This window comes from Pseudorca crassidens, chromosome 14, assembly GCF_039906515.1.
Source record: "Pseudorca crassidens isolate mPseCra1 chromosome 14, mPseCra1.hap1, whole genome shotgun sequence".
NCBI classification, from domain to species: Eukaryota; Metazoa; Chordata; class Mammalia; order Artiodactyla; family Delphinidae; genus Pseudorca; species Pseudorca crassidens.
Window position 1 is genome coordinate 8,722,289 of NC_090309.1, and position 13,560 is coordinate 8,735,848.

The 13,560-nt window shown below is 44.1% G+C and overlaps 2 protein-coding genes across 2 annotated transcripts in view; one reads left to right on the top strand and one right to left on the bottom strand.

The window, feature by feature from the left end:
• MGAT4A (alpha-1,3-mannosyl-glycoprotein 4-beta-N-acetylglucosaminyltransferase A) overlaps positions 1-13,560 on the top strand; it is a 504,464-nt gene that overhangs the window by 337,018 nt on the left and 153,886 nt on the right. The window lies entirely within an intron of this gene.
• The window catches only part of CNGA3 (cyclic nucleotide gated channel subunit alpha 3), a 42,977-nt gene that overhangs the window by 25,992 nt on the left and 3,425 nt on the right, over positions 1-13,560 (bottom strand). The window contains exon 2 of the mRNA XM_067704214.1: positions 2,462-2,601. Within this exon, the coding sequence (XP_067560315.1) occupies positions 2,462-2,565 (104 nt within the window). The 5' untranslated portion in view covers positions 2,566-2,601. The remainder of the gene's footprint in view (positions 1-2,461; positions 2,602-13,560) is intronic.

Below are 13,560 nucleotides of genomic sequence, written 5' to 3' on the forward strand. Positions count from 1 at the left end.
CCATGAGATAATGCTTCTCATGAAGGAAGCATTTTTCCTCTCTCTCCTTTTGAAACCTCTCAAGTGTTTCCACGGGATTCTGTACTAATCTGTCAACAAGCTTTTACCACGTAGGTAGCTGGGCACGGCCCCAAGTGGAGCTCACTGAGACCCGGCTAGTGGTCAGGCTGAGACAGCCTGATGTGGGCACAGGCAGGAAATGGCCCGTTCCAGGTGTCGGGACAGCTGGGGCCATCTGAGGTCAGAGGAGGTGAAGAAGGCTTCAGCTGGGACGCCAGAGAAGGCCCATAGGAGGGGCAGCATCTCCAAGACCCGCAGTGAGCACCAATTAAGCTCTCACTGCATGGCAGGGGTACTCTGTTTTACCCTCATTTCTGCCCTGAGGTCAGTACTAGTCCATTTTGCAGATGAGGAAACTGAGGCTTGGAGCTGTTGAGCAGCTTTTCAGAGCCACTTTTCAAACCCGGCAGTCTGACCCCGAGCCTGTGCTGTTGGTCACCACGCTGGCCTGGGGACGCGGGTGGGGGAGGGGAGGGCATTTGCTCACCCGTGAGATGGCAGAGTACTGTCCAAGAGCATCACTTCAGAGCACTGGCTGTGTGGACAACCTATCCCCGGAGCGTGCATGGACCCAATGTGAGCCTACAGCGAGGCTCTCGGAAGCCGGAGGCTCTTGAACAGCCCGCAAGCCAGACGGAGCTTGTCGGCCACTGGCCGAGGCAGAGCCAGGGCGAGTCGGGCAGAGCTGGCTCGTGGTGGTGTCGGGTCAAGCAGGCCTTCTGGGCAGGAGCCCCAGCCCACTCGCCAGGCCCGCCTTCTCACTGGGAGGAGCCAGACTGACACTCCAGGGACTCTGGAAGCTCCACGAGATGCTCTGGTTTTGTCCCGCTCGACGCAAAAGGGAGCAATGGGGAAAAGTTCCATTTGCTTCAAATTCTTCTTGATCCTAACAGCTTCTTCCTTCTCCCATGGGGCCCAAGATCCCAGGAGCCTGATGCTGCCCAGGGAGCCTGACTTCCTGCTGTGCTCCATGCTTGGGACTTTTCTCCCCTCTACCGCAATCCTCTTTGAAGCCCCTCTTCAGGGGGTTTTATTAGCTCAGGTATGGGAAAGAAACTATTAACGCACACCAAAGTTTTAATAGCAGATAACTGTCCTAATAGTGTTCCTCTTCCTTTTAAATAAGGGCAATGCCTTAACCTAAAGGAAGGAGTCCTCAGTTGTGGAACACAAGTATTGACAGTCGGCCAGTTAGGAGGGAGAAATTTGAGTAGGGTGTGAATTTCTGATGCCCCTGAGTCTATCAAATTTCCTGGGTCCAAGCACCAACTTAAAAGAGTTGGAGGGAATATCTGTTGCCATGCTTTGAGATTTCCTTCCTTTGCCTGAATCCCAGAAGGTGGAGGTCCAAAGACTACGGAAGTTTGCAAAGATAGGGAAATTGCTGTCTATCACTTATTAGCCGAGTTGCTAAGGAGCTGGGACAAAGCACCTAGACATAGGAAAAACCAAATGTGCATTTGAGAGAGGAAGTGACATATATAAGTTAGTGAGGAGAAACGATGGAGGAGGGCCTAGTGCCAGGGATGCGAGGATTGAGGACTGTAATTGCACTTTTGGCCGTCAGATAATATGCAGTTTTCATGGGAGGGAGGTTTTAAGTGTTATATATGTGAGACAAAAATAACATAAATATTGGAAATAAAGCTTCTTCTTGTTCAACTCAATCAACTCACTGAGAATTTAAGAAACTTAAGAATGTAAGTCCATTTGCACCAAATAGATACTCTCCCATTTCCCATTTCCCAATGCTGCTCCATTTTGCAGTTGAAGAAACTGAGGCATGGAAGGGTTAGTGAGTTTTCCCAGGTCTACTAGTAAGTTAGGAACAGGGCTAGAAGTAGAACTCAAGGCCCCAGGTTTCCATGTGGCTGCCTGTGTCGGGATGTCACTGATGGGGCCGATGGCTTTGCTGGCAAGGCACGGCCCACTCCCCCCAGGTACATGAGCACGGCTGAGTCCTGGCCTTCTCCTGGAAGTGAGGGACAGTTAATCTGATCTGTACTCCACCCCAGTGCCCAGGGCAGTGGCTGGTGCACAGACAGAGCCCGATAAGTATTTGATGTATACAAGGGAAAGTGTGGCAGTTTGGGGACATTTTTACAGTAGAATTTAATCAGCTGCATGTGAGTCTTCACTTTCTTGCCTCTAGAAAAAGAGTTACAAAAGTTATGTAACTTTTGGAGCCTCATTTTCCCACATCTCTAAAATGAGAATAAAAACTACTTCAGTGTGGGTTGTGAGGAGTAAGGGACATGGAAAATGAAGTTAGAAGGAGTGCTGTGAACAGAGCCCGCCCTCCGACCTGCGCTTGCCCACAGGCTAAGGCAGTCTTTCCCCCAGGTCTAGATCAGCTATGGAAATAACCTGTTCCAGGCACGAAGTTAAAAGCCCATCCTACCTGCTGAGGCCGTTCTCAATGCCATCGAGATCTCTGTCCGTGGTCCTTACCACGAGGTGGTGAGTCCCGGAAGGGTGGGAGTATTGGGTGCTAATCTTGGCCATCTTCTTGCTTTGTCACATTCAGCTCCAAAGTGGTTGCTGAAACATGAACACAAAGCAGATATGTCATCAGGACCCCCCAGGAAGTAACTGCAAACCCAGCTGGTATGGGAGGGCTACTCCCCCAGGCAGGCCCTGGCACACGTGCCCTCCTCCATTTCTCTCCCAGTTCCTGCCACACTGTGTTTTAGTTGGATCTCTCCGGGCTAGTTGTCCGAACCAGAAGCACAAACAAGGTCTTTTACTCCTTTGTATATGCTGCATGCTGAGAGCTGCTCAAAGGTTTTTTTTGTTTTTGTTTTGTTTTGCTTTTTGCCACACCTCGTGGTTTGCAGGATCTTAGTTCCCCGACCAGGGACTGAACCTGGGCCCCCAGCAGAGGAAGCGCGAAGTCCTAACTACTGGACCACCAGGGAATTCCCAAGGGCTGCTCAAAGTTAAGCGCTGATTCAGCAAATGAATGAATGAATGGCCAAGTTGGTATCCCATGTAAGAAAGCTAAAACCCTCATGATTCTCTTTAATGATGCAGTGTCCCTCCTAACTCTGGCTTCCTCATTTACCCTATGTTAATCTTATAATTTTGCACATGTTTTAGTAACTCCCCAAAATCTTGTTTTAAAACAAAGTATAAAAAACCTAAGTACTTGACATTTATAAAACCTTTACAATGTGATGTTCAACCCAGTACACACTTCATCTCATTTAATCTTCACAATAACCTCATCAGATATTTACAATTTTTGTCTCCATTTAAAGATGACTAAATTGAGGGACCTCTCCAGTGGCACAGTGGTTAGGAATCTACCTGCCAATGCAGGGGACACTGGTTCGAGCCCTGGTCCGGGAAGATCCCACATGCCGTGGAGCAACTAAGCCCGTGCGCCACAACTACTGAGCCTGTACTCTGGAGCCTGTGAGCCACAACTACTGAGCCCACGTGCCACAACTACTGAAGCCCGCATGCCTAGAGCTGGTGCTCCACAACAAGAGAAGCCACCGCAACGAGAAGGCCACGCACTGCAATGAAGAGTAGCCCCCGCTCACTGCAACTAGAGAAAGCCCACACGCAGCAACAGAGACCCAATGCAGCCAAAAATACATAAATTAATTAATTTAAAGAAAATAAAAAAAATAAAGATGACTAAATTGAGACTCAGTGATGTCAAACAGCTTGTACAAGCAAAGAAATAGATAAAACCTGTCGATGGCATGATCCTTATGCTAGAAATCTGACCGTGAATACTTTCCCTTCAGCAAACATTGGAAGGTGCCCCTCTGACGGATGAGAAAAGAAAACTGATGTGAGTGCACAGCTGGCGCGATGGATACGAAGACAGGCCAACTGCATGATTTCTGATCACAATCTCCCAGAAGGAAGATGAATTCCCGAGGACAGTTTCTCTGAAACAGATGGGCACAGGCTCTCCTGAGCAGCCACATGGCTTAAGTGTGTCAGAAGTCAGGACAGACCACTCCAGAGAAAGATGGTGATTTCCAGAAATAGCCCAGTGACGAATTCCAGGACTAAATTAATTTCATATCCAAAGGAAGGTCAGTGCCAGGAGCCCAGAGCACTGCACTGAAGTACCCAACATGGATGTGGTCCCTGCTCACCACGAGTTACTCAGGGAGGGGCAGCTGGTGGCTCAGATAGTCCTGGTTTATCTCTGATGTTTGATAGTTTAAGTCCACAATTTTAAATTTTATAATTTTCTCAATAGATAAAAAATAGTTTTGATTTTTAAAAACTGTATTCATTTATGTAACTTAGTTTCTGGCTGACCACAGGATATACAAAGGAATATAAGACAATGACTGTTCTCAAGGATCTTACAAGTCTAGTGGGGCAGATGACGTATACCAGAGGGTCCTCAAAGTTGAATCACGGGGCTTGGGCTTTACCTCTGAGCCCATCAGGGATGTGGTCAGATGTGTAAAGGCCACTCTGGCTACACTGGGGAGGATATATCCACTGGGGAGGATATAATCAGGGAGCAACTAAGCCTGTGTGCCACAACTACTGATGCCTGCGCGCCTAGAGCCCGTGCTCTGCAACAGAGAAGCCACCGCAATGAGAAGCCCGCGCACCACAACGAAGAGTAGCCCCCATTCGCTGCAACTAGAGAAAGCCCGCGTGCAGCAATGAAGACCTAACGCAGCCAAAAATAAAAATAAATAAATTAAAAAAACCCCACAACTACCAGATAGATAGAAGCACCGGGACATGGTAATTGATCAAGGATGAGGGGTTACGCTGCCATGACCGCTGGCATGGGGGTCGGTGGTGCTGCCCACTGAGGCAGGGACTGCGGGAGGGGCAGGGTTGAGGCAGAGAATTATTCCAGTTTGAGATGTCTGCAGAAACTTTGAAGCCAACATAGGAACCAAGAGCCTCCCACTAAAAGAAATACACCAAATTTGAAATCATCCATCCAGTGCTTTTTTACTGAGCACTTACTATGTGCCAGGCAGTATGCTAAGAGTTAGGGTTTTATCAGAAAATGATATGCAGCTCTGTCCTCAAGGAGCTTATGGTCCAGTGGGATCTAGAACAAGTCTTTTTTTTTTTGCTGCACCATGCAGCATACAGGATCTTAGTTTCCCGACCAGGGATCGAACTGGGGCCCCCTGCATTGGGAGTGCAGAGTCTCAACCACTGCACCACCGGGGAAGTCCCTAGAACAAGTCTTAAAGAAGTTTTGGGACTCTGTGGAAAATCTATTAAATTACTCTTCTTTGTGTATTTTCATGAGAATTGTACCAAACAGAGAAAAAGCTCATTGCAACCAGTCTGTGCCCTTTCCCTCAGCCCCCTCAGCTGTCCCCTCCATCCTGGGCACAAACCCTGACCCCAGATGCCACCTCTGGACCCTTGCAGACCTGCTCCCTGTGGAGAGCTCCCATATGCCAGGCTCAGAGTGGCCGCTCGTGTAATACTGTCTCCTTCAATCCTTACAACAGCCTTCTTCCCTCCCTTTTCCAATGAAGAAATTCAACAGGTGAGCAGTTTCCCTAATGTTGTTGCTTGCAGCCTGAGCCAAGGTTAACAAAGACCTGTCTGACTCCAGAGCCCGATAAAGTCAGTGGGTGGAAAAGAACTGGGTACTTTTTGGCCTGAGCAGTAGGGGTCCTGCCTGGGGCCCCGTTCTTTAAAGCAGCGGTCCCCAACCTTTTTGCCACCAGGGACCGGTTTCGTGGAAGTCAATTTTTCCATGGACAAGGAGTCAGGCGGGGGGGATGGATCACTGTAACGCGAGCGACGGGGAGCGATAGGGAGTGGCAGATGAAGCTTCGCTCGCCCGCCTGCCTGCCACTGCGCCACCTGGTTCCTAACAGGCCTCGGACCAGTACCTTTAAAGGCCCCCACTCTGACTCCCCTCCAGCCCTAGCCCATGAGGCCAAGGGAACATGCTCTCCCAGAACTCCATGCCCTGCTCTAGCCTATGCTCTGGGTGCCCGGGACCCCCAAATTCTCTGTGGACGGGCTCTAGAGGCTGCCTGGGCCTCTTCCCAGGTCTGTCTTCCTGAGAACGGTGTCGATGTGCTGCCCCTAGACCTACAGGTGGCCCAGGAGGAGCTATTTGTGAGGGTGAGGTGAATGGAGCTTGGAGGTGTGGGCAGATTGTCCACTCATGTGTGTGAAAGCCCCCCTGTGGCTTGGGGTGGACTCAAGGCTGGGAATAGAAGGGGGCAGGCCATGGATGGGGGACCAGAGATCAAATGACCCCATGCCACTATGTTCTAAGGCCATTCTGACACACGTGCAAACCCAAAGTGCTAGAGAGTTAACTCCCCTTGGGCAACCCTTGACTAACAGAACCTGGAACCATGGGTAAATATTCCCCTTTTCTGTCCCCTCAGGAAGATAATTCAGACATATATTCTACATGGCTCTTTGGAGAAGCCCTAGAAGGATCAAACGACTTGCCCAGAGTGGTGATTAGTTTGATAATGTACACTTGGGGTAGTTTCCCCTGCCTCCCTTGTTTTCTCTTCCAAGACCCCTACTTCTCTTCCTTGGAACCACTCCCCAAAAAAGTTGCCTGCCAGCATGCCGTTACCCAAAAAATTCTTTTTTTTTTTTTAATGGTGGGAGGAGGGGATTACCTCAGCTAAGAGAATGCTTTTTAGTTATTTAGACATGGTAAGTGGGCCCTGTGCACTCCTGACCCAGGTCCCTCAAGGGTTAGAAGTAACCTAATTTCCTTCATAATTCCGTGTTCTTTATCCAGGAGAATGAGGTTGGGTAGGACAGGGCAAAATGTACATCATTAAAGGAAAATGTTAGTTTAAGATAAATCATTAAGATCTTTTTTCCTCTAATTGTTTCATAAATGTCATAAGGGTTGTCTTAAAAAATTACTTAAAAGAATCAGGACACAAACAAAGTCTATATATTCTGATTGGTTGATGTATCTCACTGGTATTTTTAAATCTAAAGTTTCTATGCGTTTCTCTTCTTTCTCTTTATGGAAGAAATGTAATTGTTTGTACTATAGAGTTTCCCACAATATGGATTTTTGCCAATTCCAACTCTACGATGTTTCCTGTAAATTAGAAGTTGTACTCAGGGCTTGTTCAAATTTGGGTTCCATATTTTCTTGGGTGATTTTAGCAGCCATTGGTGATCACTGACTGGATCTATTGATTTATTAAGAGTTGCAAATTGGTGATATTCTAGCATTCCATCTTCATCAGTTAGCTGAAGTATTCTTAAAAAAGAAAATCTGACTTCTTATTTGGCTGCTCAGTGGTATGGTTCATACAGGAAAGGCAGAATAAACCCTTAATTCTTTCCCTTTATTTACCAGCTTGTAAGCCATGACATCCTAAGTGATTCCCCAACCGCCAGAGTGTTTTCACATCTCCCGGCCCCATAAACTCTAGGAGAACTCACAAGTGAGATGATGAAAGTACAATAGATGATCCTGAGGCTCTGCTGAAAATGGCAACTGCCGTCCAGCCCGGGCCCCCTGAGCGTGAGGCGCCTGCATATCCATCACTCATCCATCCTCAGGAGCCCCAAGAGGTAATAGCGAGGCTGATTTCGCAGGTAAGGAAATGCGGGCTAGGGTCTGTCTGACCCTGCAGTCTGTGTTGTGGTTTGCTTTGTTTATCATGCCCGCTGCAGGAGATGAGAGGTGCACAAATATAATTTTAATTTTCAAGCACGGGAAGAAGATGCATCCTGCCAAGTACCAGGGTGACCTTGAAGTGGATCCCAGGCCTGAGCCGTTTGTGAGCATCTCCCAAATGAATGTGTGTTTTCTAGGGCTTGACTGGGAACTAAGGACATACCATTCCAGACAATTCCCATTTTCTTTACAACATCACTAAACCCAACATATTTTCTTCCCACCGACACACTTATTGACTCCATCAGTGTCCTAGGCATTGCACCTGGCCCTGAGGATTATGATGAAGAAGACAGGTCCCTGTCTTTGAAAGCACAAAATTGCCTGGGAAAACAGGTATGTAAACAGCAGGGGGAGGAAAGAGAGGTGCTGAAATAGAGACAGAGACATGATGGGGAACAATGTGGATGGGGGGTACTAATTCTGCCTTAGGGACCACTGAGGTCTGAGAAGGCTCCTCACGTGAGGAGCAATCACAAGAATTATTTAACATTATTCAACATGCACTATGTGTTAGCCATTGTGCTGTGCACCTTTAAGGATCTGACTGTCTTTTGTGCATATCTTTAACTCTCTCCACTGTTCTCGGCTGGGACACCTAAGTAGGCAGGAATCTAACAAAGCTCGCCTGCATTCCAGATATATTTTTTTCACTCCTTTATTAACTCCAAAAGCCTTGAAGGCAAGAATTGTTTCCTTTTACTTAGAATATTTTATCCTCCAAAATACTCAGCATATACACATGGTAGGTAATAAAAAGTAGGTGGCATAAATGGAGGAGGATCAGGTGAGTGACTGTAATGACGGCACTGATAATTACAACAGTATATTTACTAGCATTTACTCTTTGCCTGGTCCTGTTCTGATAACTTAAGTGTGTATTAACTCACTTGATCCTCACAGCACTCCTGTGAATGAGTCACACTGAACATTTCTATCCTATTTAAGAATGGATGGGAATTTATGAGGGAGAGAGCAAGTGAGCAACAAAGGAGGTCAAAACATGGGAAACCCTTTCTTCTAAACTGAAGTGTGCTTCTGAAAAAAAATCTTGGTCCCCACTCATGATGACTAACTTTTCATACTAAAAAAATATTGTCCATGTTCTGTCCTCTTTTTTATTATGGCTTAGACATGAGAACCAGTCCTGGTTCAATTTGTGTCATTTGAAACATTGTCATTTTTCAAACCCTGAATGTATCTCATCAATAGAGAGGTGCCTGCAGCCCAACGTGCACCCCATCTAACCCACTGGAGGTCCTTGCGAGTTATCACTGTCCTGCGTGATGACTCCTGTTCAGCCGGGGACTGGCAGGTCCAATTAGTGAGGCCCCAAGTCTAGACACAGAGCCATGCCAAATAAATGGGAACCCCAATCAGAGGGGAGCCCCATAGTCTTGCTGGATGTGCACTCTTGGCCCAGGTCTCTGTCTTCTCCAATGGAGATCGACCACTTTTACCACCTGGGGTCTTTGCTCTTCTCAGAAGTAACGTCTCTCTGGGCTTCATCCATTTCAATCCTCCACAACTCAACTTTCTCATCATTGTTCTAGGCAAAAGCACTCAGCCAGTTCTCAGTAAGTATGAGGTTGGACAGGCTCACTCTGTCAAATTAAACTCCAAAGATAAATCAATAACTCCCACAAGGTCTGCATGCCTTGGAACTTTTGTCTAAAGCACACTTCTAATTGCCTTTCCCTTCTTTCCTATTCCATCTGAGAACTTCAGGGTAGAAGGGAAAACGTCCAATGCTGAGGCACTGAATCACTCTGAGACCTGCGAACCAGCCAGAGAACAAACACAAGGACCAGAACAGACGTCACTACAATAACCCAATGACGAGGGCTGTGTGTTTTCAAGCAGTCCCTTGAGTAATATCTTTGGTTTGAGACAAATGACTTTGGAAAGACAATATAGGCAGTCAAGGGCACTCAACTGAGAGAAAGGAGAGCTGGAGTCTCTTCTCACCTCAGCCTCCAATTTGGGCGAGTGACCCAGCACTTTAGTTTCTTCATCTAATGATGGACATAGACTTATTGCAGATGAAATCTTTCATAGGAACCCAATGCATAAAACATTCACTTGTAGTATTTTATTTAAATGTATTTTGTAATTTTATAAAGACAAGCAGTGGGACATAAGTTAATTTTGACCATGATATCCAATATAGTAAAGTTTGGTATGGAATACATGTCAATCAATGCTGTCTTTATTTATTTGGGCTTTTAAAATACTTAAATATACATTAAAAAAAAACCCTTAAAATGCATACAGAATACCTTAGGGAACTCTGTGGAACAGAGTTGAAAACCAAGGCCAAGTTGATTATTAAAGGTCCTTCTGTTTCAGAAGTTCCATGATGGGACAAAACTCTACAGTGCAAATATTGTACCCAAGGGTCCTCTCATATTTTCTGTGAGTGTGATCCTATGTGGAGAAAATAAAAATATTCCAGAGCTTCAAAAACAGAAAGGGGAAAAAAACTATATAATGTTAATATTCTCTGGACACGGCACAATACAAGTAGAAACAACTTGAATATCAGAACTTAACGTGAGAGGGCATTTTGAAAACTATATTAATATGCAAAGATCCTCAACAAAATACTAGTGAACCAAATCTAGCAACATATAGGAAGGATTTTACACCATGACCAAGTGATATTTATCCTAGGAATGCAAAGTTGATTTATCATTCAAAGTCAATCAGCATAATACACCATATTAGTAGAATAAAAGGTAAAGACCATGTGATCATCTCAACAGACACAACAAAAGCATTTGACAAAATCCAACATATTTTCAAGTTAAAAACTATCAATAAACTAGGACTAGAAGGAAACGTCCTCAACCTGATTAAGGGCATCTATGACAAAGCCATAGCTAACAACATAATGGTGAAAGACTGAATGCTTTCCCCCTAAGATCAGCAATAAGACAAAGACATCCATTCTCATCACCTCTCTGCAACATGGGATGGCTCGCCAGGGCCATTAGGCAAGAAAAATAAATAAAGGCATCAGATTGGAAAAGAAGAAGTAAAACTATCTCTATTTGCAGATGACATGATCTGGTATATAGAAAATCATAAGGAATCCATTAAAAAACTATTAGAATTAATTGAGTTTAGTAGTATTGCAGGATACACGATCAGCATAGAAAAATCAGTTGTATTTCTATACACTAGCAATAAATAATAAGATGAAATTAAGAAAACAGTCCCATTTTTAGTAGCAGTAAAAAGAATAAAATACTTAGGAATAAATTCAATCAAGGAAATAAAATGTTTGTACGCTGAAAACTATAAAAATTGTTGAAAGAAATTAAAAACATGTAAATAAGTGGAAAGATATCTCCTGCTCACAGATTAGAAAAATTAAATAGTTAAGATGGCAATACTTCCCCAATTGATCTACAGATTCAATACAATCCTTATCAAATCCCTTCTGGAATTTTTGCAGGAATTGTCAGGCTGATTCTAAAATTTACATGGAAATTCAAGGGACCCAGAGTAGCCAAAACAAACTTGAAATCCTGATAAAGAAGAACAAAGTTGGAGGACTCACACTTTCTGATTTCAAAACCTATTACAAAGCTACAGTAATCAAGACAGAGTGGTACTGGTGTAAGGATAGATATATAGATCAATGGAATAGAATTGAGAGTACAAAAAATAAACTCATACACCTACGGCCAACTGATTTTCAACAAGGGTGCCAAGATAACTCAATGGGGGAAAGAATAAATAGTCTTTTCAACAAATGTTGCTGGGAAAACTGGATATTCACATGTAAAAGAATATATACCATACATGAAAATTAACTCAAAATAGATCATAGACTTAAATATAAGGGTTAAAACGATAAAATTCCTAGAAGAAAACATAGGAGTAAATCTTCACAACCTTGGATTAAGCAATGGTTTCTTATATATTACACCAAAAGTATAAGTGACTAAAATAAAAATTAGATTGCACTTCATTAAAACACACACACACACACAAAAAAACCTTTGTGCTTCAAATGATACCACCAAGAAAGTAAAAAGGCAACCCACAGAATGGAAAAAATATTTTAAAATCATATATTGGTAAGAGACTTGTACCCAGAATATATAAAGAACTACTAAAACTCAATAATAAAAAGACAAATAACCCAATTAAATAATGGGCAAAGGATTTGAACAGACATTTCTCTGAAGGAAATTACAAATGTTCAACAAGCACATGAAGAAATGCTTAACATTTAGTTACGGATAAATGTCAGTCAAAATCATGATGAGATAACCACTCCACACTGCCTACGATGGCTATAATTAAAAAAACAGACAATTACAAGTGTTGGTAAGGATGTGAAGAAGTTGGAATCTTCATACACTGCTCGTGGGAATGTAAATGGTGCAGCCACTTTGGAAAACAACGGCGCAGTTCCTCAAAATGCTAAAAATAGTCACAATGTGACGCAGGAGTTCCACTCACAGGCATATACCTAATGAAAACATGTCCACACAACTTGTATTTCAATGTTCACAGCAGCATCATTCATAATAGCCCCCAAATGGAAACAACCTAAATGTCCATCAGCTGATAACTGGATAAACAAAATGTGGTACATCTATATAATGAAATGTTATTCAGATGGAATTTTATTCGGCAATTAAAAAGGGTAAAATACTGATACCTGCTACAACATGGATGAACCTGGAAAACATTATGCTAAGTAAACAAGCCAGACACAAAAGGCCACACATCATATAATTCCGTTTATATGAAATGTCCAGAACAGGCAAATCCACAGGGATAGAAAATAGATTAGTGACTGCGAGGGGCAAGGATGGGGAGGGGAGTCAGAAAAGAAAATGTCTGATAATGGGTTCAGGGCTTCTTCTGGGAGTGTTGAAAAGTGTTGGGCTGCACCCCGCAGGCCCACAAGGCCTGCGCTTGCCCAGCTTTAAGACCGAACAAAGAGCCTGGAGTCAGCAACACAGACATCAATGGTTTAATGGATGGGGGGACCTTACACGTCTGAAGCAAGGTCCTGGAGCGACACCCCACTGTGTGTGGCTCAGGGCAGACAGGACCTGGTGGCAGTCTTCGCCCCCAAAAGGAAGGGGGGATTACCATTTATAGGAGAATTGACGGCAGGTGGGCTCATTAGTTACCAGGGAAACCAGCAGAGGGGCACGCCCCTCACCACCCCTTCCATAAGAATAATCACTAGCTGGGGGCTGGGGCAAGTAGTAGGAAGGTCAATCAGGTGTGTAAGATACAGGTGAAGCAGGCATTTGTTGGGCAGGGGATGAACAGAGGGCAAGAGAACAGCAATCTCGAGTGACCTGGCCCTACAAAAAGTTTAAACATTATATCGAGTTAATGGTCGCACAGCTGTGAATATACTAAAAAATAACTGAAATATATACTTTAGAAGACTTTCATCACATGTGAGTTATACCTAAAAAAGAAGTAGTGTTAAATCTAAAATCAAAACACTTTTCAAATGCAAAACTCACAATGTCTGCTACAAGAAACTCACGAAACATAAATATACTAAAGGGGAGAAATGTCGAAATATCATATTAATAAAAATACTGATAATGATCACATTTTTGAGAGTTTACATGATGCTAGGTACTTCTCCCCATGTAACAACTCATTTAATTTTCACAATAACCCTATGAAGTAAGTACAACTATTATCCCTATTTTATAGATGAGCAAACCAAGGTACACAGTTCACACAGCCAGGACTGTAGCAGGCAATCTAACTGTAAAGCCTGAAAGCTTAATCCACTGCCTCTCAAGAAACGAGGCCAATTTCTGGGACCAGTAAGTATCAACATTTCCTCCATCTGCCCAAGGAATGTC